General features: G+C 43.4%; 1 protein-coding gene across 7 annotated transcripts in view; it reads left to right on the top strand.

Moving 5' to 3' along the window:
* The window catches only part of LOC115601766 (polycomb group RING finger protein 3-like), a 111,016-nt gene that overhangs the window by 47,041 nt on the left and 37,120 nt on the right, over window positions 1–26,855 (top strand). For 3 of the 7 annotated variants that reach the window (XM_030472150.1, XM_030472152.1, XM_030472151.1), the window contains exons 4-9: window positions 6,291–6,387; window positions 9,040–9,095; window positions 10,102–10,212; window positions 10,992–11,080; window positions 18,455–18,592; window positions 23,936–24,016. In XM_030472150.1, the coding sequence (XP_030328010.1) occupies window positions 6,291–6,387; window positions 9,040–9,095; window positions 10,102–10,212; window positions 10,992–11,080; window positions 18,455–18,592; window positions 23,936–24,016 (572 nt within the window). Of the gene's footprint in view, window positions 1–6,290; window positions 6,388–9,039; window positions 9,096–10,101; window positions 10,213–10,991; window positions 11,081–18,454; window positions 18,593–23,935; window positions 24,607–26,855 lie in introns of those variants that run through there. The other 4 variants (XM_030472153.1, XM_030472155.1, XM_030472156.1 and 1 more) reach the window with 4 other exon arrangements.

Genomic DNA, 26,855 nt, shown 5'->3' with positions numbered 1-26,855 from the left:
CCAGGCAGGTTTCCCTGCATTTTGCTGCATGGACAGTTGTGAATAGCGGGGGTACATTTGGGCAGCTAATTCTCATAATTCATCCGCTCTTCAAGGAACCTGATTTATCCTTATTTCTGCCAGGGGAGCTGGAACTACTTGTACCCCATCAGGAAAGGGTGGTCAGTACACAATACATATCATATCCTGACAGTGTTTGAGAAACGCCACATTTGTTCATAAAACATTCTCCACCTTCTCCTGGCTTAGTGCAGCTAACAGAAGCATCCAACAGATGCAGCAGTTTGCACAGTGGTTTCCGGACTCTGCTTTTAGATCATCTAGATTTTCTGTGAATGGGAACAACTTCTAAGATCATCAGGGGCCTCCTAGGAGCCCCTTGAGGAACTTAGAATCATAGAATAGTTTGGGTTGGAAGGGACCTTCAAAGGTCATCTAGTCCAACCCCCCCGCAATGAGCAGGAACATCTTCCTGATAAGGTTGCTCAGAAGCACATCCAGCCCGGCCTTGAACGTCTCCAGGGATGGTGCATCCACCACCTCTCTGGGCAACCTGTGCCAGTGTTTTACCACCCTCATCATAAAAAATTTTTCTCACGTCTAGCCTGAATCTCCCTCTTCTAGTTTAAAACCATTACCCCTCGTCCTATCACAACAGGCCCTGCTATAAAGTCTCTCCCCATCTTTCTTACAGGCCCTTTTTAAGTACTGAAAGGCTGCAATGAGGTCTCCCTGGAGTCTTCTCTTCTCCAGGCTAAACAACCCAAACTCTCTCAGCCTTTCCTCAAGGACAAGGTGCTCCAGACCTCTGATCATCTTTGTGGCCCTCCTCTGGACCCTCTCCAACAGGTCCATATCTTTCCTGTACTGAGGACTCCAGAGCTGGACACAGTACTCCAGGGGGGGTCTCACTAGAGCAGAGTAGAGGGGGAGAATCATCTCCCTTGACGTGCTGGCCACGCTTCTTTGGATACAGCCCAAGACACAATTGGCCTTCTGGGCTGCAAGCGCACATTGCCGGCTCATATCCAATCTTTCATCCACCAGTACCCCCAAGTCCTTCTCCTCAGGGGTACTCTCAATCCCTTCATCCCCCAGCCTGTATTAATCCTGGGGGTTGCCCCGACCCAGGTGCAGGACCTTGCACTTGGTCTTGTTGAACTTCACGAGGTTCATGTGAACCCACTTTTCGAGCTTGTCCAAATCCCTCTGGATGGCATCCCGTCCCTCAGGCGTGTCAACTGCACCACACATCTTGGTGTCATCTGCAAACTTGCTGACAGTGCACTCAATCCCACTATGTCGTTGATGAAGATATTAAACAGTACTGGTCCCAATACGGACCCCTGAGGGATGCCACTTGTCACTGGTGTCCATCCAGACATTGAGCCATTGACCACTACCCTCCAGCCAATTCCTCATCCACTGAACAGTCCACCCATCAAATCCGTATCTCTCCAATTTAGAGAGAAGCATGTTGTGGAGGACTCTGTCAAAGGCTTCACAGAAGTCCAGATAGACAACGTCCGTAGCCCTTCCTTTTTCCACTGATGTAATTACTTCATCATAGAAGCCCACTAGGTCGGTCAGGCAGGACTTGCCCTTGGTGAAGTGGTGCTGGCTGTCTCAAATCACCTCTCTGTCCTCCATGTGCCTTAGCATAGCTCTTAGGAGGATCTGTTCCATGATCTTCCCAGGCGCAGAGGTGACACTGACAGATTGGTAATTCCCAGGGTCCTCCTTTCTACCCTTTTTATAAATGGATGTGATATTTCCCTTTTTCCAGTCACCAGAGACCTCGCCTGACTGCCATGACTTCTCAAATATCATGGAGAGTGGCTCGGCAACTACATCATTTGTTCCTCAAATGGTCATGAACCTGATGTTCACTTAAAGTGGGAGGAACTTTGCTTCTCCAGTCCCCGCCTTGCGGTTCATCCACTCAAGAGGTGTGGGGAGAGATCCTGCCAGTGAAGACTGAGGCAAAAAAGTTGTTGAGTACCTCAGCCTTCTCCTTGTCCATTGTTACCAGTTCACCAGTCTTGCTCATCAAGGGGGGCACACTTTCTTTGACCTTCCTCTTGTAGTCGACGTACCTGTAGAAGCCCTTCTTGTTATTCTTTGCATCCCTAGCCAAGTTCAGCTCCAGCTGCACCTTGGCCTTCCTGACCCTATCTCTGCACAACCAGGCAGTGTCCCTATACTCTTCCCAGGATACCTGTCCCTGCTTCCACTGCCTGTGCATTTCCTTCTTACCCTTTAGTTTGACCAGCAGGTCTTGACTCAGCTATGCCAGCCTCTTATCTTCCTTACTCGATTTCTTACACCTGGGGATCGCGAGCCGCCTTAAAGATCTGCCAGCTCTGTTCTGCTCCCTTGTCCCTGAGGGCAGTTTCCCACGGGATCCTATTGACTAACTCCTTATAGAGTCGGAAGTTGGCTTTCCTAACATTCAGGGTCCTGACTGTATTCTTTGCCTGTCCCACCTACCTCAGAACTGAGAACTCCATGAGTGCGTGATCACTGCAGCCCAGGCTGCCTCCAGTCTTCTGTACCGCAGCCCGTCATGCCCAGTATATAAACTGGGGGGAGTCACCCGGAAGGCTCAGATTGCTGCTCAGTTTGGGCTGTGTATCGGTCGGTGGGTAGTGAGCAATTGTATTGTGCATCACTTGTGTTTATTGTTTGGGTTTCTTTCCCTTCCCTTTTTAGTTTTATACTCTTTCCCCTTGTTACTCCCCTTATCCTTATTATTTTTATCAGTAGTAGTAGTTTTGTATTATACTTTAGTTATTGTACTGTTCTTATCTCAACCCGTGGGATTTCCATTCTTTTGATTCTCCTCCCCATCCCACCTGGAGCAGGGGGGAAAAGGCAGAGACTTAGTGAGCAGCTGCATGGTTCTTAGTTACCGGCTCGGCTTAAACCACAACAAGAGGGCAACTTGTCCACCCTTCCTTCCTTGCCTATCCCTTCTGAATAGCCTGTAGCCATTGATAACCACAGTCTAGTCATGGGATCCTTCTCACCAAGTTTCAGTAATGGCCACCAGGTCATAGCTTTCTAGCTTCACAGTGGCTTCCACCTCCTCCTGTTTCTTGCCCATGCTGCGTGCATTGGTGTAGAGGCACTTCAGCTGGGCTGTCGGCCTCGTCACCTTCTGTCGTGATTTGAGCCCAGCCGGTAACTCAGAACCACACGGCCGCTCGCTCACTCCCCCCCTTCTTCCTCCCCCTGCTCCCGGAGGGATGGGGAGGAGAATCGGAAGAATGCAACTCCCACGGGTTGAGATAAGAGCAGTCCCGCAACTAAGGTATAATACAAAACCACTACTGCTACCACCAGTGATAATAATGATTAGTGAAATAACAAGGGGAGAGGATACAATTGCTCACCACCCGCCGACCGATACCCAGCCCGACCCGAGCAGTGATCTGGGCCTTCCGGGTAGCTCCCCCCCATTTATATACTGGGCATGACGTGCTGTGGTATGGAATACCCCTTTGGCTAGTTTGGGTCAGGTGTCCTGTCTCTGCTTCCTCCCGGCTTCCCCTCCTCCCTGGCAGAGCATGAGACTGAGAAAGTCCTTGGTCGGAGTAAACATTACTTAGCAACAACTAAAAACATCGGTGTTATCGGCATTGTTCCCAGGCTGAAAGTTAAAAAACACAGCACTGCACCAGCTACTAAGAAGGAGAAAAATGACTGCTATAGCTGAACCCAGGACAGTATCCACCCCTTATTCCATACCACTCAGGTCATGCTCAGATCCCACATCTCTCAACACACCATCGCCCCTGTCCCATATATACACATATATATACACCCACACCCACACACAAAGAGAAAGATATCATTCCCTAGTCCATGGACCAATCCTTATAAAATTGCTGAATTCATCCAGTCCATTATGTCAGGCTCCATCTCTTGTAATATTCTTTCAGGGCAGGAAGGATGGTGTGTAGTGTTGAGTTGTTGCCTGCTGATGACACCACTGAACTCGTCTGGTCACTGCTGAGTTCATCTGGTTTCCTCAAAATTCATTCTTTGTTGAGGTGATGATTGGAGGGAAGTCAGGGTCAGTTGCTGGCGACCTGAAGATATCTAGCTGGTGGCCTATAAAAGTGTTATAGAGCAGGCAACAGCATACAATTGAGTTCATTGGCTGTTTTCCCCCAAAATTAAATCCCCTTGAGGTACACATCGGACTTCCCCATCTTCCCGCATTACCCACCAAGAATATCCAGGTCTCTGAGCAAAAGCAACCCCATGAGTGGGTTTGCCTTTACCTGAAGCAGGAATAACCCAGACGGTCTTCCCCAACAAATTCTTTATGTGCACCACAGGAACTTTATCCCCCTCTACAGGACGTAAAAGTTCTGATTGGGCTGGGCCAGCCCTGTTGGCAGATCCCCTACTGTTGACCAACCAGGTGGCTTTTGGTAAATGTGTATCCCAGTGTTTGAAAGTCCCACCACCCATTGCTCTCAGAGTAGTTTTTAACAGCCCATTGTACCGTCTGATTTTCCCAGAGGCTGGTGCATGGTAGGGGATGTGATATACCCACTCAATGCCATGCTCTTTGGCCCAAGTGTCTATGAGGTTGTTCCAGAAATGAGTCCCATTGTCTGACTCAATTCTCTCTGGGGTGCCGTGTCACCACAAGACTTGTTTCTCAAGGCCCAGGATAGTGTTCCGGGCAGTGGCGTCGGGCACAGCGTATGTTTCCAGCCATCCGGTGGTTGCTTCCACCATGGTAAGCACATAGCTCTTGCCTTGGTGGGTCGGTGGGAGTGTGATATAGTCAATCTGCCAGGCCTCCCCATACTTGTACTTCAGCCATCGTCCTCCATACCAGAGAGGCTTTAACCACTTGGCTTGCTTAATTGCAGCACATGTTTCACATTCCTGAATAACCTGGGCAATAGTGTCCATCGTTAAGTCCACCCCTCGAACACGAGCCCATCTATATGTTGCATCTCTGCCTTGATGGCCTGAGGTGTCATGGGCCCACCGGGCTAAAAATAATTCACCCTTATGTTGCCAATCTAAGTCCATCTGAGCCACTTCAGTCTTAGCAGCTTTATCCACTTGCTGGTTGTTCTGGTGTTCCTCAGTGGCCCGACTCTTGGGTACATGAGCATCTACGTGGTGTACCTTCACCACCAGGTTCTGCACCTGAGCAGCGATATCTTGCCACAATGCAGCAAAATTCAAAACATAGCTCCATACAAGCTACTACAAAGAAATTTAACTCTATCCCGACTAAAACTAGTACACAAGGAGATACTGATATCCTCCCTTAGTTCATGGAAGTTTATCTATATCATCCATTTGCAGTATTTGCCAGGTTCCCAGGCTTCTCTGATGCTATAGACGTGGCATTTTGGATTTACTAATTTGCTTTTGTATCATTGTAGTTTGCTTTATTATCATGTATTTTTTAATTATGTGCTCAATTTCTTGCTTCATTTGTGGCCAAGTATAAATTCCTTGAACTAGAGTGCTCTATATTCCTTCATGTAACCTATTATGACAATCTAAAATTATTTGCTTTCTTTCAGATAACCCTGATATCCATCTCTTCTTATTTTTTAACTGTTTCCCGATTTAAACTGCAGCAGTTATTCTGAGTCAACTGATCTAATTGATCACTAAACTGTTTCTCGGTATTGTTTTCAGTCTCTCGTGTGCTTTAACATGCTTATATATTTTTCCCACTGTCTCTCTGAGCTTGTAAAATGAGCCTCTATTTTTCTTCCATCACTATTGGTCTTCCATTGTCTTCTTTCCATCCCCCTTTCTCCCAGTCATAAGTCTAGTATTTTATTCTATTATTAACATAATCACTGTGAATAAAGAGAGATAATAGGTTCTGTTTGAAGGATTAGTGTCTTTTAATAACTTCTATGGTAGTCTATACATCTGCTGTTTGAGATGACAATCTTTTGTTGTCGGTTGACCCTGGACAGCAACTAAATACCCATAGGGCCACTCACTCAGCCTCCACTCAATGAGATGGGTGAGAGAATAAGAACAGCAAAAGCAAGAAAACTCATGGATCCAGATAAAGACAGTTTAATAAGCGAAGAGAAAAAAACCCCAAATTATTCAAACACCCCCAACTCTTGCCCACTCCTCTTGAATGACCTGTCACCTGCCAGCCAGTCCCTCCACAGACACAGCCCAAGGGTGTCAGAAACCCACTCAGATACTCCTGGTGATCTCACAACTTTCTTCAAACTATTCTTGATTTATTTCTAATTAATTATTAATGTTCATATTATTAGTCTGTAGAAGCTGCTTGGTGAAGTATTTGGAGGAAAACAACACCTGTCCAACATGTAGGATTGTTATACACCAGAGCCATCCATTACAGTATATTGGGTAAGTGTGCAGTATAAAAGGAAAAGCACAGCTAGTTACTCTCTGGGCTGTACAAGCCTCTCAAATACAGCACAATTTATCTCTACATTTTTTTAATTTGCTTACCAATATTTTAAATATACGTAAAAAGAAGTTTGTTTAAAAGTTGGAAGATTTATATGAAAGGTTAAGGTATTGAATTCTGCTGTGAAATTGCAATTCTTTTGAAGCAAAACATTTTCTCTTGAGTCAGACAAACACAATAGACTTTATTGTTTAATTTCTGAGTGACATTTAATGAGATTTAGTCACTTCCTGTTTTATATGCTTGGATCATAGAGGTTGCACATATGGAACATCTACATGAATTATACTTGTATTAAATCTTAAGAATAATGACTGGCAATTGGACAGTAGTTTTCAGTGACTGAGAGGGTGTGTTCAAAGACTTTGCAAATACACAGCATTATTGTTGATTTAGTCTTTCAAAGGACTGTTTCGTTCATAGGTGCAGATGAGAAAGTTGGTATCAGAAAAATCAGAGTAGTGGCTTCAATATCTTGATGGAACAGTCTCTGAAAGATTTGTGCCTACTTCTTTCCATTCCCATACAGGGCTTCATTACTGTGTGACCTAAAATTAATGGGATGTTGTATCATAATTTCTTTCTTTTTCAGTGTATTTTCTGTTAATTTGTACATTACATTTCTTTTTCTTCAACAGTTTCCTCTCATTTAAAAAATTTCAAAGGTATCAGTCAAATGTTTATACCACTTGACTTGACCAGATCTGCACTAGAGATTTGTACCATAGCAACTTTCATTGATATAAATTTATTGAGACTGTGTGTTCACAATACCTGCTGCATGTTGTGTAGACTCTTGTCTACCTCCATGCAAAGTTTCTTTTAGTTTGTGGCACTGCTTTGAATGCGCGCATCTTGGTTCTAGTGCAGCTTTTGAAGAAGTGGCTATCGAAAATGAATTTGATTCTTTCTCCACTTTCACTGAGAATTGTGCATGTCCTATAAAAACTGTCTGAATTGCTCAAAACTGAGTCCCCTTCAGGAGTCAGAAATAAGATAGAGTTTTCTTATACCTTCTGAGAATGATGTAGAGACTATACTAGAGTGTATTTTGAAATATGACAAAACAGCAATGATAAATCCATGCCAGTAGCCAAGAAGAAACAAATGGCACTTAAGACAACATGGTCATCCTCTGTAAAGCTACAGAAATACATCCATGTATTGCTTCAGAAGCCTGTTTTCAATGCTAAGAGAGGCTTGGGAGCATAGCCTCAAATTGAGTAGTTAGAAGTGGATTTGACAATTGTTTGTGGACACTGAATGCACAGTATTATGTCTTTTTAAAAATCAATCCCCTTCTTCAGTCTAGGTTCTTTGCTCTACTGCTTCAAAAAATGAAGATGCCCTCCTAGAGATGTATTTTCCTGAGCTAGTTACAAAATACTGCCCCTTAATGATTGAAACAGATAGATAAACTTTTTCCAACCTGCTTTTGAAAGTCTGTGGTTTCTTCAGTAGAGAATTAATAGGGAGGAACTTTGTATTATGCCTTAGTTACAAGAATCTATGATCTTGAACAAATGCATCTCATGTTTCATCATCAAGAGTGTTGTTAAATTCTCACCTCTGTCCTCATGCTGGTAGCTAAAATCATTCGTTTAGATTGAAATGTTTTTGGAGATGTTCCTGAAATTTTAAATGACATTTAAAAATTCTAACCTGATAGTAAAAGCTGGAGTTTGGTATTGTAAACTCTTTTGGGGTTAATGCCCTGGTAGCAGATGAGGCTGGTGTTTTAGATTGTATTGTATTTTATGTATAGTTTGGAAGTCAGGGTAATGTTCTGGTCCTTTGAATCAATGACATGTTTTAGAGTAATCCAGGAAATGGCAGCTTGTAGTTAAACTTTGATTTGAAAACATCAGTGTTTAGAATCTTAACCAGTCCTACTTCCCCACCATTTCTTTCCTTATGTGCTGGATCAGTCTGTCTTTTTGTAGCTAGATGGGATTCTGAGCTACATGATGTTGCTCTTGGGTAAAATGCTGAATTATAAGAGCAAATGCAAATTTTCTTTCCTTTGTTCTCTTCTTTGTTCTCTTTTATTCTTAGAGCCTTTTTTCCTCATGTTTTTTAAAAAGCCCAGTATGGTTAACTAAACAACCTAGCAACATGAGAGATTAATTAAAAGGGATAAGAAACAGTCTAGTTTATAGAAACAGAAAAGTGTCTAGTGTCTAGAAACAGAAAATGAAAAAAAAGCTTTTGTCAAAATTATCAAGGAATTTTGAGAATTATGTTACTGATACGCATGCAGGTATATGACATCTCTCACAGGATGCCATCCTTTGCATCATAAAGACCATCCTTCCTATCATTTCTGTTAAACTTTTGTCAGTTTAACTTTTGTCAGTTCAACTTTTGTCAGTTCTTGTCTTAGCCTGAACTTTATCTTGCATTCCTTTCTTATTAACTGTTATCTCATGTTTGATATTTCAGTCATCCAAGATAGATAAATATTTTTATTTCTTATGAGACTTTAGAGGTTTGTAGAGCTGACTTAATACTGAATCTCTTTAAGAGAACTGTTTTGTATCAAGATGGCTAATTCAAACCTTCAATTTTCTTTTTTTTTTTCCTGCTAGTCATGATAGAACAATGCAAGATATTGTTTACAAACTTGTGCCAGGCCTCCAAGAAGGTAAGTTTTCTGGTATGACCTATTTTTACTAAATGTTAGATTTACACATAGTTCCTTTACATTAACAAGGAGGAAGTGAGGAAAATGTTTGGGGAGGGTGTGTGTGTGAAAAATAGCATCTTCACTTGTTCTGGTTCTAGCACTACTTTTCCTCTATACTTGTGTTGTTTATGTTTTAATTTTAGACTTCTACTAGCAGTGTTACTGAAAAAAACTTCAGAAACAAAAATGCTGGTGTTATTTCAAAGAAAAGTAATATGTAAACCTAAATAGCACTACAACTTTTTCATGTTGGCATTCTATAAGTTGCATACATTCTTCTTTAATAAACTGTGTACATATTAATGTATTTTTGACAGCTTTGCAGAGTTCTCAGAGGTAGAATACTAATGTAGCATAACTTTCAGTTTCAGTTAATTTTTCTTCTCCTAAGATGTACTTAAATCCTTTGCTAGCAGCTACCTTTCCATTGGTGTTCTTATAATCTATTTTGATAATTAACCTGTTGAACTAAAGGAATGCTTTATAGTAATTAAGTATTATTTTTCAGTGGTGTGTTGCTACTTTTATTTAAGTAGAATATTTCAATCCAATTAAACTGTCAAGTGAGGACATTATTGGACGTTTATAAGCAAGTTTAGGTAAAGAGATTATTTTTAAATTGTTTCTAGGATACTGAAAATCAGAAATATGGATAAATATCAAAACCAATATTTTGACAGAAACATTGAAGGGGGAAAAACACAAAGTATGGTATAGTATTTAAAATTTATTTTATAAGTAATAACAGAATGGTGCAATAATAGATCTGCAAATAACTTCTGCTTCTCGAGAATAAGATCTAGGGTAACTTGATTATGGCAGCAAGAGTAGAGACGTAGCAAGAAGTGCTAATACCACTTCCTGCCTGACAAGCTGCTTTTATAGAACAGAAGAGAGTTTTGGAAGACCTTGATAAAAATTGTGCTAAAACTATTAAATAACTAATATTTACAATTTTAAACAGCAGAAATTAAAAAGCAGAGAGAATTCTATTACAAATTGGGTATGGAAGTACCAGGGGACATCAAAGGGGAGACATGCTCTGCAAAACAACATCTAGATTCACATCGCAATGGTAAATGGTCTTATGTTTATTCTGTCTTGGGGTGGGGGTACAGAGTGCCATTAAGCTGCTGAAAGGATCTGTCAGAGTTAGGTGTCTAGCTAATATTTATTAGCATTCATAATTGTTGCATAATATTGTACAAGGCTTGCTTGTGCTTATATATTGGACTATATACAAGAACTCACCACTTCGAACTCACCATCTAAGTGCAGTATTGTTTTGCATCACACTTGTTTATAGAATGTGTTCTTTTATCTGGCTGTAATGTGTTCCTGGAGATCTTCAGTAGTATCCATGTGGGAACTCTATGATATGAAAAGGTTACCTTATATCCCAGTCCTGAATTGCATTAACTTCATAAACTGCTGATGTTAAGTGTAATTTTATGATAGAAATGCTGTGGTGGTTATACTTAAAATGTATATGTGTATGTATTTATCTGAGGGAAAAAGAATTCTCAAATCTGTGACTGTCAGGAGAGCATATCAGTTTTATGGAATAGTGAATGAGCCCTGACAAATTTGTAGCAAGGTGTCTTGAATTGATTTTCTGGGAAGCTTTGAATTAGTGTCCACATCTCTGCTACCAAGAATAAAGCTGCTTTCCAACTTTTTTCCTGGTTAGAAGCTGATCATACTCTGACAAGCCTAATTACTTAAAAATAAAAAACAAACAAAAACCCCACAGTTGCTCTTATAGTCTTCACTTTGTTTCAGGATATCTGATTTCTTTCAGATCATCTGATATGTCTGATTTAATTATTGTAATGGTCTGCTTTCTTCTGAAAGGTGAAACTAAACCAGATGAAAATTCAAACAAAGAAACTTCTGAAGAAAAACAGGAAGAAGATAATGACTATCATCGAAGTGATGAACAGGTGGGATTACTTCTGATATAGGGCATTTCTTAGTTTTATTTTGTATTTCCACTTCGTCTTTAAATGATTATTTTATTTTGATAAACATTTTGCCCTCTGACAGAGACAAGATAGAGTGTTCTTCCATGCTTTTGTGTAAACTTGAGCTTCATCTTTTTTATTTAGGTAGCTGTGGAGAAATTTGGTTTTGAGAATTTCATTAAGGTTTGATAGTTATTTGAGTTTCCTGAATATTGGCTAAACGTTGTTTTGGCTTTCATCTCAAATGAAATATTGGCCTTCAACAATGGAGCGGGAGGAAGCACAGCGTCCAGGAGCCTCAGTTCTGAGCAGCAAGAGCCACCGAGGGAGCCTCAAGTCCTCGACAGGACTTGCCCAGGAGCCTGCAGCTCAGCTGATGCGAGCAGCTGACTCACAGGGGGCGGTGCCAAGAGTGACAGTGGCAGATTCAAACGGGTCATCATCGACCACTAATGGTCAACTGCCAAGGTGAGTATCTCCAGAGAGGACGCCTTCAACACCGGAGCAGGGGGAAGCACAGCGTCCAGGAGCCTCAGTTCTGAGCAGCAAGAGCCACCGAGGGAGCCTCAAGTCCTCGACAGGACTTGCCCAGGAGCCGGCAGCTCAGCTGACACGATCAGCTGACTCACAGGGGGCGGCACCAGGAGGGATGGCATCAGCCCTCAGTGGGTAAAAACCCACCCCAGGGAGTGTGAGTGACTGGGGTGTGGCATGGCAGTCAGGGTGTGGTGTGGCAGTTCGCACAGGCAGGGTGAGCGGGCAGTCGAAGTGGGATGGTGAGCACTCGTCTCAGGACCAGGGCCTAGTCTGGGAGCTCTGCTCTGGCTACCCCAGCAGTGGCCAGCGTAGGCACCCAGACAGAGCTGATGAGAGGGGAGGTTGCAGCACAGACCTCAGAGTGTAGTAGATGCCTTGACTGGCCTCTTGAGGCGAGGGTACAAAATGGGTGGGGCTGCACTCGGTGTCCCCTAGTGGAGGTCCTCATGCAGCAGGTGGCTGAGCTGCGGGAGGCTGTTGATAAACTAAAAGATGTCAGGGAAGCTGAGAGGGAGCTGGACTGCTTGCCTCAGGCCCAAACTGTGCAGGGGCCACAAGCGTCCATCATAGCGCTTACAGGAAAGAAGGAGGGCATTAATCCAGGAAGCTGGGAGCTAGTAACAAAAACAACAAAAAAAGGAGGAAGAGGACAATTAACAGCAAGGAGCTTCCTCCTAAATCCCACATCCCCACCCAGAACCACTTCACAGCTCTGCAGGGAGCTAACAAGGAAACACCCACCACACCAAATGAACAACCAGCTGATGCACCAGTAAAGAGGTGCCTCCAGGAAAAAGCAGTGGGTCATAGTAGTAGGGGATTCTACTCTGAAAGGCACAGAGGCACTCATCTGCCGGCCTGATCCAGTCTCGAGGGAGGCGTGGTGCCTGCCAGGGGCTCGGATCAGGGATGTTGCTGAGAGGCTGCCTGGTCTAGTAAGTCCTGCTGACTGTTACCCCCTTCTAGTGGTCCATGTGGGTGCTAGAGATATAGATAGCAGTAGCCTGGAGAACATTAAGAAGGACTACAGAGCCCTGGGAGAGGTGGTTAGGGGCTCTGGAGCTCAGATATAGATTTTCATCGATTCTCCAGGATAAAGGGGAGGACCTTAAAAAAGCTAGGTGCATTTGGCAGGTTAATAAATGGTTAGAATGGTGGTGCCATAGTCAGGGCTTTGGCTATTTAGAACATGGGATTCAATTTGGGAGGCCAGGTCTACTGGAGGCTGGTGGAGCTGGTCTGACAAGGGGAAGAGCTGTTTTGGTAGGAGGCTTGCCAGGCTGGTCAAGAAAGCTTTAAACTAGATGTGTTGGGGGAGGGGAGCATTGATCCATCCCAACACTCCTGGTCAGTTGCCAGCACCTATAATAAGTGCTTAGAGCGATGTAGAGATATTTCAGCTGCCCTAGCCATTGAGTCGGCTTCATCTGGAGCTCGGCTCAGATACCTCTATATAAACGCCCGTAGTATGGGGAACAAACAAGAGGAATTAGAGATGTGTGCACGGCTACAGGGATATGATATCATTGGTATCACAGAAACATGGTGGGATGGCTCCTATGACTGGAGTATTGGAATGGAAGTTTATAGGCTCTTTAGAAAAGACAGGCCCACAGACGGGGAGGGGGAGTAGCTATTTATGTCAGTCATAGGCTGGAGAGTATGGAACTCTGCCTGGGGGCAGGTGATGAGTCAACAGAGTGTTTGTGGTTCAGGGTCAAAGGGAGAACAGCAATGGGGACATTACAGTGGGGATCCGTTACGGGCTACCTGATCAGGAGGACTCTGTGGATGAAGTGCTCTCAAGTAATAGAGGAGCCGACAAGGAGAGGTGCCATGCTTGACCTCGTTTTCACCAACAGGAAGGGACTGGTTGGAAATGTGATGCTTCAGGGCAGCCTTGGCTGTAGCGATCATGAGATGGTCGAGTTAGAGATCCTCAGGACAGTGAGAAGAGCATGCAGCAAGCTCACTGCCCTGGACTTCAAGAGAGCAGACTTTGGCCTCTTCAGGAACCTGCTTAGTAAGGTTCCATGGGATAAAGCCCTAGAGGGCAGGGGGGCCCAAGACTGCTGGTTGATATTCAAGGATCACCTGCTACATGCTCAGGAGTGTTGCATCCCGACTAAAAGGAAGTGTGGCAGGAGGGCCAGGAGACCTCCATGGATGGATAAGGAGCTGCTGAGGAAACTTAGAGAGAAAAAAGAAGCTTATAACAAGTGGAAGCGAGGACAGGCAGCCTGGAAAGAATACAGGCATATTGTCTGGGAAGCTAGGGACCAGGTTAGGAAAGCTAAGGCCCTGTTATAATTAAATCTGGCAAGGGATGTGAAAGATAACAGGAAAGGATTCTATAGGTACGTAGCACACAAAAGACAGACTAGGGACAATGTGGGCACTCTCCGGAAGCTATCGGGACAACTGGCTACCCTGGATTTGGAGAAGGCTGAGGTTCTTAATGACTTCTTTGCCTCAGTCTTCACTAGCAAGTGCTCTGACCACACCACGAAAGTCTTGGAAGGCGGATGCAGGGACTGTGAAAATGAAGACCTTAGGCCCACTGTAGGAGAGGATCAGGTTTGAGACCATCTTAAGAACCTGAACATGCACAAGTCCATGGGACCTGATGAAATCCATCTGCGGGTCCAGAAGGAGCTGGCGAATGAAGTTGCTAAACCACTGTCCATCATATTTGAAAAATCATGGCAGTCAGGTGAAGTTCCTGATGACTGGAAGAAGGGTAATATAACCCCCATTTTCAGGAGGGGGAAGGTGGAAAACCCGGGGAACTACAGACCAGTCAGCCTCACCTCTGTGCCTGGCAAAATCCTGGAGCAGATTCTCCTGGAAAGCATGCTAAGGCACATGAAAAACAACGAGGCAGTTGGTGACAGCCAACATGGCTTCACTAAGGGGAAATCCTGCCTAACCAATTTGGTGGCCTCCTATGATGGGGCTATGGAACTGATGGACAGGGGCAGAGCAGTTGACGTCATCTACCTGGACTTGTGCAAAGCGTTCGACACTGTCCCGCACGACATCCTCGTCTCTAAATTGGAGAGACATCAATTTGATGGATGGACCACTCAGCGGATAAAGAACTGGCTGGATGGCCACATGCAAAGAGTTGTGGTAAACGGATCAATGTCCAGTTGGAAACCAGTAACGTGTGGTGTCTCTCAGGGGTGGGTGTTGGGACCGATCCTGTTCAATATCTTTGTCGGCGACATGGACAGTGGGATTGAGTGTGCCCTCAGCAAGTTTGCTGACGACGCCAAGCTGTGTGGTTCAGTTGATAGGCTGGAGGGAAGGGATGCCATCCAGAGGGACCTGGACATGCTTGTGAGGTAGGCCGATGCCAACCTTATGAAGTTTAACCAAGCCAAATGCAAGGTCCTACACCTGGGTCAGGGCAATCCCAGGCACTGCTACAGGTTGGGCAGAGAAGAGATTCAGAGCAGCCCTGCAGAGAAGGACTTAGCCATGTTGGTCGATGAGAAACTTAACATGAGCCAGCAGTGTGCACTTGCAGCCCAGAAAGCCAACTGTATCCTGCGCTGCATCAAAAGAAGCGTGACCAGCAGGTCAAAGGAGGTGATCCTGCCCCTCTACTCTGCTCTCGTGAGACCTCACTTGGAGTACTGCGTACAGTTCTGGTGTCCTCAACATAAAAAGGGCATGGAACTGTTGGAGCAAGTCCAGAGGAGGGCCACAAGGATGGTAAGTGGGCTAGAGCACCTCCCATATGAAGACAGGCTGAGAGAGTTGGGGCTGTTCAGCCTGGAGAAGAGAAGGCTGCGTGGAGACCTCATAGCAGTCTTCCAGTTTCTGAAGGGGGCCTATAAGGATGCTGGAGAGGGACTCTTCCTTAGGGACTGTAGTGGTACGAGAAGGGGTAATGGCTTCAAACTTAAACAGGGGAAGTTTAGATCAGATATAAGGAAGAAGTTCTTTACAGTGAGGGTGGTGAGGCACTGGAATGGGTTGCCCAAGGAAGTTGTGAATGCTCCATCCCTGGCGGTGTTCAAGGCCAGGTTGGACAGAGCCTTGGGCAACATGGTTTAGTGCGAGGTGTCCCTGCCCGTGGCAGGGGGGTTGGAACTAGGTGATCTTCAGGTCCTTTCCAACCCTAACTGTTCTATGATTCTAAATAGATTTCAAGTCATTTGGGACCTTTATCTGAGAGTCTACTCCCATGCCACTCCAGTGCATCAGGACTATGTTTCAATAATTGAAATGAAAAGTCTTCTTTTACTTAGTATTTAATGTCAAACTTTAAACAAAAAAACCTGTTTAAGTATAAAACTTGCTATTGTAATACACAAGTGACTGCCTTTGTGTTTCCCTACTAACTGTGTCCAAAGTAAATTGTTTGGATTAATTTTCCATTTAATGATAGTGCAATGGTAGTATTCGGAGCGATTGTGCTTTGTACCAGATCATTGAAGTGCACAGAATAAAACTTATTCTAAGGGGCTTAGACTAAATAAGGAAAATAGACAATTGAGAAAAGGAGAATTGAAGCAGAGATCAAAATGACACTTTTTTCCCATATAATCTTTTGAACTTCAAAAATTTTGTACATCATCTGCGTCAATAAATTTTAAAGTTCAAAATATTATTTTAAAACATGCCTTAAATATTAAGTTACATTACTGGCTTCAGAGGTTAGATTAGAAATAGTCATTAAAAGGTGCTAATGGTTTTGTCAAGGAGCAACAAGGACAAGCTGCTGCTCAGTAGGGGCAGGCAAGCCAGGAGCCAATAGTGTCAGCAAGGCAGATGGGGCACTGACCTTGTGCAGTCCCACAATACCTGAAAAAGGAAGGCATAGCAGCTCTGGTGACAGTGACAGTAAATCTTTACTGATGAGTGAGACCCCACTTGGACTACTGTGTACAGTTCTGGTGTCCTCAACATAAGAAGGTCATAGAGCTTTTGGAGCAAGTCCAGAGGAGGGCCATGAGGATGATCAGGGGGCTGGAGCACCTCCTATATGAAGACAGGCTGAGGAAGTTGGGCCTGTTCAGCCTGGAGAAGAGAAGCTGCATGGAGACCTCATAGCAGTCTTCCAATATCTGAAGCGGGCCTACAAAGATACTAGAGAGGGACTCTTCATCAAGGACTGTAGTGATAGGGCAGGGAGCAATGGGTTTAAACTGAAACGGGGGAAGTTCAGGTTAGATATAAGGAAGTTCTTTACTGTAAGGGTGGTGAGGCACTGGAACAGATTGCCGAAAGAAGTTGTAAAGGCTGCATCCCTGGCAGTGTTCAAGGCCAGGTTGGACAGTCTCGGGTGATATGGTCTAGTGCGAGGTGTCCCTGCCCATGGCAGGGGGGTTGGAACTAGATGATCTTAAGGTCCTTTCCAACCCTAACTGTTCTATGATTCTATGATTCAGATCCAAGGTTAGGCCAGAAAGTCAAATCGGCAGGTCAAAGTCAGGTCCAGAGACTGAGACAGTAACTGAGGGTATACACAGTCCAATGATCACCAAGCTAAGTCTATACTGATGAGACAGATCCAAGGTCAAGCCAAGAAGTCTAATCTGTGGGTTGGGGTCTAGACCAGGCACAGGCATGGCTGCAATGTAGCTCATGCAGAGGCACCAACTAGGGGAGGGAGCTTCAGCTTAAACAGTGCTGTCAAGTGGAGCGAAGTAAGCCCACACTGAAATTTCTTTAAGCTTTTTCTCAAACAGCTCTTTCTTCACTACAGTTTCATGGTCATACAGCTGCTTGTCAAAATTGGCCCTGAGCTCAGGCAACCAAACCCCCAGGGGGGAGGGGAATGAGCTTAGGGTCCTGACAGCTTTTCATATTAGGTAACTCACTTTGGCCTTGACCTTGGCTGCTTCTGAACTAGTTGTAACCTCTGCAGTTAGAATAAAGGTCTGGAACAAGGCAGCCCTGAAATTCTACCTTGAACTTTTGTCCAGATCCCTTTTGAGTTTGTGAGAAATTGTCTGTAGATAAAACTTTTCTTGTAAAAGCTCAGTGTAGACACAACAGCGAAGCAGCTATTTATTAATGTTTTTGCAAAAACAGGTGTCCTAGCAAGTAGGCACACACAGCAAAGGCAGAACTTTGATTTATATTTCCTATCCCGTCCACAAATTCCCTCCCTTGTTTCCCCATTGGTTGGGTACTCCAAGGTTTACAGCCTATCCAGCTCGTATAATCTACATGCTAACTGTCCCACCTCTGGTTACATCTTCCCTTACTCGATTTCTTATGCCCCTTCCTCTTATTTATTTATCTCCTTTTATGGTTTGATTTCATAACTCTCTGGCAGACATGTGGTACCCCAACTTACTGTTTAACCAGCCTGCACCTGCTTAGTTTTATAGGTTGTACAAAGATAGTATTCTTTTTAACCACGAAGCGTATCTTTCATCCAAGGATGATATTGTCTTTAACCACAGAGTGTGTTTTTTTAAGTTATGGTATCTCAAACCCTTTGTTTCGTTCCCTTAGTAACTTAGCCCCAGCCCTGGTATTGAAAAATCTTAATATTGCAAAGCCTTAATTTGATCTTAAAGCTCTAATATTGTAAAGCCTTAATATTGCAAAGCCCCATCCCCAATTATGCAAAACCAACATGGTTTCTCTCACAAGTTGAATGGTGCTTAACAGTAAGCTGACAAAATGCTAGATGATCTTTTTTTAATGACACTGGATGCATTTTGCTTTAAATACTGGTATTCTACATTTTCACCTTTTTGTTGGGCTAATAAATGCTTCATGTGAAATGCATAATGGAGACTGCAAAAAATTCAGTCAACTAGTCCTGACTGTGTTTCCTTTTTCCTGAAGGTAAGCATCTGTTTGGAATGCAATAGCAGCAAATTACGTGGATTGAAAAGAAAATGGATCCGCTGCTCAGCACAAGCAACAGTCTTGCATCTGAAGAAGTTCATTGCTAAAAAACTTAACCTTTCTTCTTTTAATGAGGTAATGTTTTAATGTTTAAAAATTATTTTGCAAATGAAAATCTTATGGATTATTTTCAAAATTGTCATTCCTTCCAACCAGATTTAAGAAAAAAAAAAAGCACACACTATTTCCTAATATAAAGAAACAGAAAATGGCTATTTAAGTTGAGCAGCTCAATGCTAGCAAATAGGTTTTTCTCCAAATTTACCCCACCCCCCACCCCCCCCTTTTAATTTAAGGATACTGGTCATCTTCCCTGTTCTTCTTCCCCTCCAGTACAATAGAGATGTAGCTCTTACTGGTTCTTAGCTTTATACAGATTTGGCAGTGCAGCTCAGTGTGTCGTTTCATGACCAGTTTTAAAACATGCCAAAAGGCTTGGTTATGTGTTTTCCACCTGTGTTAAAACTGACTCCTGCAAGATGTTTGGTGGCCTTAAATGAAAGGATACACTGCCCTAGCAGAGATTTTTTTCACTCAATGCAGAGAATGGATTATAACACTTGGACACTACTGAAAGACTGATCTAATGGAAAGCTACACATATATTTCTTCTTCTTCTCTACTCTGAGTGAAACTCAGCCTTGTGTAGTATCAACCAGTGCCACCTACCCTGCAGGGAGTACATAATTAGACTGTTCGTGCAAAGAAATCATGGTGGATGGTAAGGGAAGAAAGAAAATACAGCCTCTGTTCCCTCTTTGTTGGTATTAGTCACAGTCCCCCTCCATCCAGTCTCACTCTCAAACTGCCATCTCTCAATCTTGAAAACTTCTAAGCATGGTGATGCCATGACCTCTTTGGGCAACTTGTTCTGATGCTTAATTCTCCTTGTAGAGATTTTTTTTTTCCTTCCTTATATCCAGTCAGAACTTCCTCTGTTTACACTGATGATCACTGTCTCTCTCCCACCATGCACCTCAGTAAAGAGCTTGGCGCTATCTTCTCTATAGGCTTCTCTTAGGTATTGTAAGGCTGTAACTAGGTCCCCTTTAAGCCTTCTCTTCTCCAAGATGAATAGGCCCAATTCCTTCAACCTCTCCTTATAGAGCCTGTGTTCAAGCACCCTGACCATCTCAGTGACCTTCCGTTGAACTTGCTCAAGTTGATAAAAAATTTTCTTTACTGGAGGGCCAAAACCGGATGCAGCATTTTAGATATGAGATATACTTTCCTTAAGCCTTATCCCTTTAAAACTATTAACCTAATATCTCCTTGTAATGTGACAAATGAAATGTTTCTCATTCCTCATATAATTGTTTAGTTAATCAATATGTTCTCTTTTATCATGAGTAAGATTACATTTATAGTATATCTTTCAAAATTCTATTAAACATGTACATTTTACAATATTTTGTTAAGTATCCTAATATAATTGTCACATTATGCAGTCCCAGTACACGAATAGTGATATTCCTGGTTACCACTGAAAAAGTTAACACATGATTGTAACAATCAAACCAGTTTCATCTAGCGTTCACTGTTGATATTAGTGGCTTGATCTGACCCAAAGTTCTCAGGTAGCCTAATCCTACTTTTGCCCTTCTTATCTTCTTGCAGGTTCTCTCATAACTTAGTGATTTTCTCATCTATGTCCCCCAAGGTTATGCAGCTGTGTAGCATCAGAGCTGGGCTTTGGATCCTCAGAACACAGGCAACTAAATAGTTGGGGGAGGGGAAAAGGAGAAATAGCAGAGGAGAAACTACACAGAGTTGTTCATTCATGTATAGACTTCTACCATTCTCTTTCTTTTTTTGCTCTTACAGAAATGCTGGGTTTAGTGATTAGGTTCTGATTATTAGATATAAGTAACCTCTAATACCTGGCATAGATAAGTATCTCACTTCAGTGTTACTTCTATTCTGGTTCAACCATAATATTTCACTATTCATTATATATTATTCTCTTTCAGACCTTGATATATACAAATGTGTAACCCACAATTCTCTCAACCTTTAAGTAGTTAGTATTCTGTTTCAAGCCTTTCTTTCTTTTTCCTTTCTTCTTCGATACCTCTCCTAAATTCCTTTTATATTTACACATTTGCTTAAAAGAACATTACTGAAATCAACGATTCTGTCACTAGGTCTGTCTGCTCTATTCAAATTGTTTCTTTGAGCATTATGCTGTAAACAAATAAAACTGCCGAGGTTGTAAGGTTATTATAACTTCAGAGCATTTTTCCAAAGCTTTAACTGTGATCCCCCTGCCTGGGTAGACCCAAATCCTGAGTCGTAATGCTTAAATCTGTTAAGAGCTCTAAAAGGATTCTTAATTCAAGTGTCTTAAACTGTTATTACATTCAATAGTTACACCAATCTAAGCAAGGCAAAGATGGATTAGGTCACAGATTAGCTATCCAGCCATGCAAAACTTTATTGAAGAATTACTGGCTACTCCAGTTAAACGGACAAAAATAAAGCTCTAAACAAGCAAAATATGACAAGTGAGGCCTATATTGAATTTGTGGCCTTGTTAGCAACAGCAATGCCATGTTTCCTGGGCTACAAGGTCACTTCTACCACTCTCCTTTGGTAGTCCATGAATCACAGGTTATTGCTCAATGAGTCCAACAAGGATGCTGCACACCCTCCTATGGCTCAAGGCTCTTAATCAGGACTGAGTAGAGACTTCTTGGAGGCATTCGCTTTCTCCTATCAGGTCTTGCTTCATGATAATCTGTAAAGGTCTGACAGTTCTTCATGGCAGTGTATAGTCAGTACCTGATTTGCTAAACATCTGTGATTAACACAGTTCATAAAAACAAGCAAACTATTACTATAGGTGCATTGCTGGCTCATGTTCAACTCGAACAGGACTCCCAGGTCCTTTTCTGCAAAGCTGCTTTCCAGTCAGCCCCCAGCCTGTACTGGTGCTTGGTATTATGCCTCCCCAGGTGCAGGACTTGGCATTTTCCTTTGCTTAACTTTATGAGGTTCCTGACAGCCCATTTCTGCAGTCCGTCAAAGTCCTTCTAAGGACAGCAAAAATATCAAGAGCATCAACTCCTTTCAGTTTTGTACCATCTGGAAACTTGCTGAAGGTGCACTCTGCCCAAGTATACAATCGTAGAGTCATAGAATGGTATGGGTTGGAAGGAACCTTCAAAGACCATCTAGTCCAACCCCTCTGCCATGGGCAAGGACATCTTTCAGCTTCCTCAAAGCCCCATCCAACCTGACCTTGAACACTTCCAGGGATGGGGTGTCCACAACTTCTCTGGGAAACCTGTTCCAGTGTCTCACCACCCTCATCATAAAGATTTTCTTCCTTATATCCAATCTACCCTCTTTCAGTTTAAAACTGTTGCCCCTTCTCCTGTCACTACAGGCCCTGGAAAAAAGTCTTTCTCGGTCTTTCTTATAACCCCCTTTATATATTAAAAGGCTGCAATAAGGTCTCCCCGGAGCCTTATCTTCTCCAGGCTGAACAGGTGTTCCAGCCCTCTGATCATTTTCATGGCCCTCCTCTGGACTCACTCTAACAGGTCCATGTCATTCTTGTACAGGGGACTCCAGAGCTGGATGAAGTACTCCAGGTGGGGTCTCATGAGAGCAGAGTAGAAGGGGGAGAATGACTTCTGTCGACCTACTAGCCATGCTTCTTTTCATGCAGCCCAGGAAATGATTTGCTTTCTGGACTGCAAGAACACATTGACAGCTTATGTCCAATTTTTCATTCACCAGTATCCCCAAGTCCTTCTTACAGGGCTGCTCTCAATCCATTCATCACCCAGCCTATATTGATATTGGGGATTGCCCTGACCCTGGTGCAGGACCTTGCACTTGGCCTTGTTGAACTTCATGAGATTTGCAGGGACCCACTCCTCAAGCCTGTTAAGGTCCCTCTGGATGGCATCAATCAGCTGCACCATTTAGCTTGGTGTTGTCTGCAAACTTGTTGAGGGTGCACTCAATCCCATTGTCTATTTTGTTGATGAAGATATTAAATAGTACCGACCCTTGAGGGACACCACTCATTACCGGTTTCCACTTGGACATTGTTCCATTGACTTCCTTCAGTTTACTGGCTGTGCTTCTGTTGGTACACCCCAGTATCCTGCTAGGTTTCATCACTGCCAGAGCACACTGCTGACTCATGTTCAACTTGCTTTCAACCAGGATCCCCAGGTCCTTTGCAGCCTGTCCTCACTTCCACCTCCTGTATATGTCCTTTTTCTCATGAGCTCTCTGTTTAGCTAAGCTGGTCTCCTGATACATGTACTCATTTTCTGAGTATTGGGATGGACTGTTCTTATGCTTGGAGGATACTGTCCTTAAAGCCTTATCACCTCTTGAGCTCCCTTCAGAGCTGCCTCTCATGGGATCCCACTTACCAGCTTCCTGAAAAAACAAATTTTTGCTCTACTGAAGCCCAGGATCTGTACTCTGCTACTTGATTTCCTCAGTCCCTTCAGGATCTTGAACTTCACTATTTCAGTATTTCATGGTTGCTACAACCAAGATTGCCCTTGATTATTGTGTCCCCAGGAAGTTTCTCCTTTTTGGTGAGTAGGAGATCCAGCAGATCCAGCTGTATGTCACCTATGATTGACCCATCTAACATCTGTGTTAAAATTCCTAACACCTTTCAGAAACCTAGAATGCTTTCATACTAATTACACCTTTTATGTTGGTGTTTAAATTCACTATTCCACTGCATCAGTCTCTGGTTTTACAACCTACTTGGCTCTTGCTGAAATGTAAGAATGTTCACTCAACAGTACTTGTGCCCTTTAAGGGCACATGGCATTTTTGTGGAAACAGTGTATTGGTATGTCCAGTGAAAAATATGTTTTGAGGAGGAAGGCCCTAAAGATGTGAACACCTCGTTGAATGCTACAGACAAATCCTGGTGCATGCATATTCTTAGCTTTCTCAGGTTGTGGTAAAGTACCATTAGCATATGTCACTTTCATGGTGACTTATCCTTTCAGTACATATCACCTTGCAGTCAAATAGGCTAAGATCATGTGCATGATCATCTACTGCAATTCAGCTGATGGCTGGTCACATGATCTCGCATTTGCTTATGAGTCCATACTATTGCTATTTCAAATATCAAGATCTTTCAAAGCTGACATAGAAAAGTAAAAACAACTATAAAGTGTCTGCAAAAAAAGTCCTAAACACTGATGTATAAGCAGGGGATAGTTTTTTAAAAATGTATTTTCAAAGTAGAAAGTTACTTGCTGGGTACTGTGTAAACAATTTTCATAGCATGTCAAAGGACAAGGCTGTCTTTATGTGAGAATTGAGTTCTCTTTCTTTGATCTTTTTATTGGTCCTTATCTGAAGTGTATTGTTTTAAAGCTCTGTTCTGTGTCTCAGTGAATTAATTATTTCTTCTTTTTACATCAGCTGGATATATTATGCAATGAAGAGATTCTTGGCAAGGACCACACACTCAAGTTTGTAGTTGTTACTAGATGGAGATTTAAGGTATGACGCAACTGCTTTTCATCAAAATTTTAATGTTCGATGTAAATCATTAGCTGACTAAAGAACAAAGTTCAGAAAGCATACATCATGCAGGCAAAAAATTCAAAATGGTTAAAATATATATTTAAAAATGTCTAATAAACTATCTTTAAAAATATATATTTTCCCTAATTCAAAAGTGAAAAACAGGGGAAAATGTAAAATATGCCACTAAGGAAAAGGGGAAGTTGATGGCAGATGTCAATTTGATAGAAATTAAAAATGTATTTGGTAAAGGAGTCTGAAGCCATTGAGAGGGACATTTTTCTCAGCCATATCAGACATACAACTAATATTACTCCATGTAGATTGTGAAACTGGTTACAAAACAGAACAGACAAATATTCAATACATTTGTATTCTGTAGTTCGGAAGAGAGAGGCTGAATAACGAGGTGGATGAATTAACTTTGCTCCCCACTTCAGTTCAAGAGACTTGCAGCAATATTTAGTAGGCATAAAGACAGCTGGGGAAAGCATCTGAGTGGGTCTCTGGGTTACTGATGTTAGTTTCTTTAAACAAAACAAAGCCAAAACCCCACTGTCCTGGGTTCAGCAGTAGCAGTCATTTTTTCTCCTTCTTAGTAGCTGGTGCAGTGCTGTGTTTTTGACTTTCAGCCTGGGAACAACGCTGATAACACCGATGTTTTTAGTTGTTGCTAAGCAATGTTTACTTCGATCAAGGACTTTCTCAGTGTCATTCTCTGCCAGGGAGGAGGGGAAGCCAGGAGGAAGCAGAGACAGGACACCTGACCCAAACTAGCCAAAGGGGTATTCCATACCACAGCATGTCATGCCCAGTATATAAACTGGGGGGAGTTACCCGGAAGGCCCAGATCGCTGCTTGGGTTGGGCTGGGTATCGGTTGGTGGGTGGTGAGCAATTGTATTCTCTCCCCTCATTATTTCCCTTATCATTATTATTATTGGTGGTGGTAGTAGTGATTTTGTATTATACCTTAGTTACTGGACTCTTCTTTTCTCAACCCATGGGAGTTACATTCTTTCGATTCTCCTCCCCATCCCTCCAGGAGCAGGGGGAGAAAGAAGGGGGGGAGTGAGCGAGCAGCTGCGTGGTTCTGAGTTACCGGCTGGGCTTAAACCACGACACCCACATAACGAAACTTAGAGCAGAATAATAAATGATGGGAGATTCGTATTGAGCATAAATTATCACTGAGCCAGCAGTAAGCCCAGGCAGCCAAGAAAGCCAACAGCATCCTGGCTTGTATCAAAAACAGCGTGGCCAGCAGGACTAGGAAAGTAATAATCCCCCTGTACTTGGCACTGGTGAGGCCGCACCTCAAATATTGTGTTCAAGTTCTGGGCCTCTCACTACAAGAGAGATATTGAGTTGCTGGAGCGGGTCCAGAGAAGGGCAACAAAGCTGGTGAAGGGCCTGGAGCACAAGTCTTAGGAGGAACAGCTGAGGGAACTGGGGTTTTTTAGTGTGGAGAAGAGAAGGCTCAGGGGGAGACCTTATCGCTCTCTACAACTACCTGAAAGGAGGTTGTAGTGAGGTGGGGGTCTGTCTTTTCTCCCAAGTAACAAGTGATGGGACAAGAGGTAATGGCCTCAAGCTGCAGCAGGGGAGGTTTAGATTGGATATTAGGGAAAATTTCTTCACTGAAAGGGTGGTCGGGCATTGGAACAGGCTGCCCAGGGAAGTGGTGGAATCACCATCCCTGGAAGCGTTCAAAAAACGTGTAGATGAAGCCCTTAGTGACATGGCTTAGTGGTGGCCTTGGCAGTCCTGGGGTAAAGGTTGGACTTGATGATCTTGAAGGTCTTTTCCAACCCAGTTGATTCTATGATTCTAACATTCCAGGTGTGGCCTGACAAGCGCTGAGTGGGAAAATTACTTCTCTATCTCTGCTGGTGACACCCTTCTTGATGCAACCCAGCATGCTGTTGGCTTTCTTTGCCACAGCTACACAGTGTTCACTGATTGATAGGGAGCTTATTGTCCACCAGGACCCTCAGGTCCCTTTCCACAGAGCTGCCCCCCAGCCAGGTAGATCCCAGCCTGTGCTGCACTCCTGGATAATGTTTTCCCAGGTGCAAGAACTTACATTTGTCTGCTGCCTTTCCACGACTTTATTCTCTGATGATGATCATGACAGCACATATTTTCTTTGCAAAGTCCGGAGTGGCAGAGACATTCACAGCTACAGGTTGAGTGGAGAAGAGATTCAGAGCAGCCCTGCAGAGAAGGACTTGGGGGTGTTGGTTGATGAGAAACTGAACACGAGCCGTCTTCAGTGTGCGCTCGCAGCCCTGAAAGCCAAACGTATATTGGGTTGCATCAAAAGAAGCGTGACCAACAGGTTGAAGGAGGTGATCCTGCCCCTCTTCTCTTGTGAGACCTCTCTTGGAGTATTTTGTACATTTCTGGTGTCCTCAACATAAGAAGGACATGGAGCTGTTGGAGCAAGTCCAGAGGAGGGCCACAAGGATGATAAGGGGGCTGGAGCACCTCCCGTATGAAGACAGGCTGAGGAAGTTGGGGCTGTTCAGCCTGGAGGAGAGAAGGCTGCGTGGAGACCTCATAGCAGCCTTCCAGTATCTGAAGGGGGCTTATAAGGATGCCAGAGAGGGACTCTTCCTTAGGGACTGTAGTGATAGGACAAGGGGTGATGGATTCAAATTTAAACAGGGGAAGTTTAGATTAGATATAAGGAAGAAGTTCTTTACAGTGAGGGTGGTGAGGCACTGGAATGGGTTGCCCAAGGAAGTTGTGAATGCTCCATCCCTGGCAGTGTTCAAGGCCAGGTTGGACAGAGCCTTGGGCCACATGGTTTA

Source organism: Strigops habroptila, chromosome W, assembly GCF_004027225.2.
Source record: "Strigops habroptila isolate Jane chromosome W, bStrHab1.2.pri, whole genome shotgun sequence".
Lineage (NCBI taxonomy): Eukaryota > Metazoa > Chordata > Aves > Psittaciformes > Psittacidae > Strigops > Strigops habroptila.
This window is presented reverse-complemented; position numbering and strand designations above follow the sequence as displayed.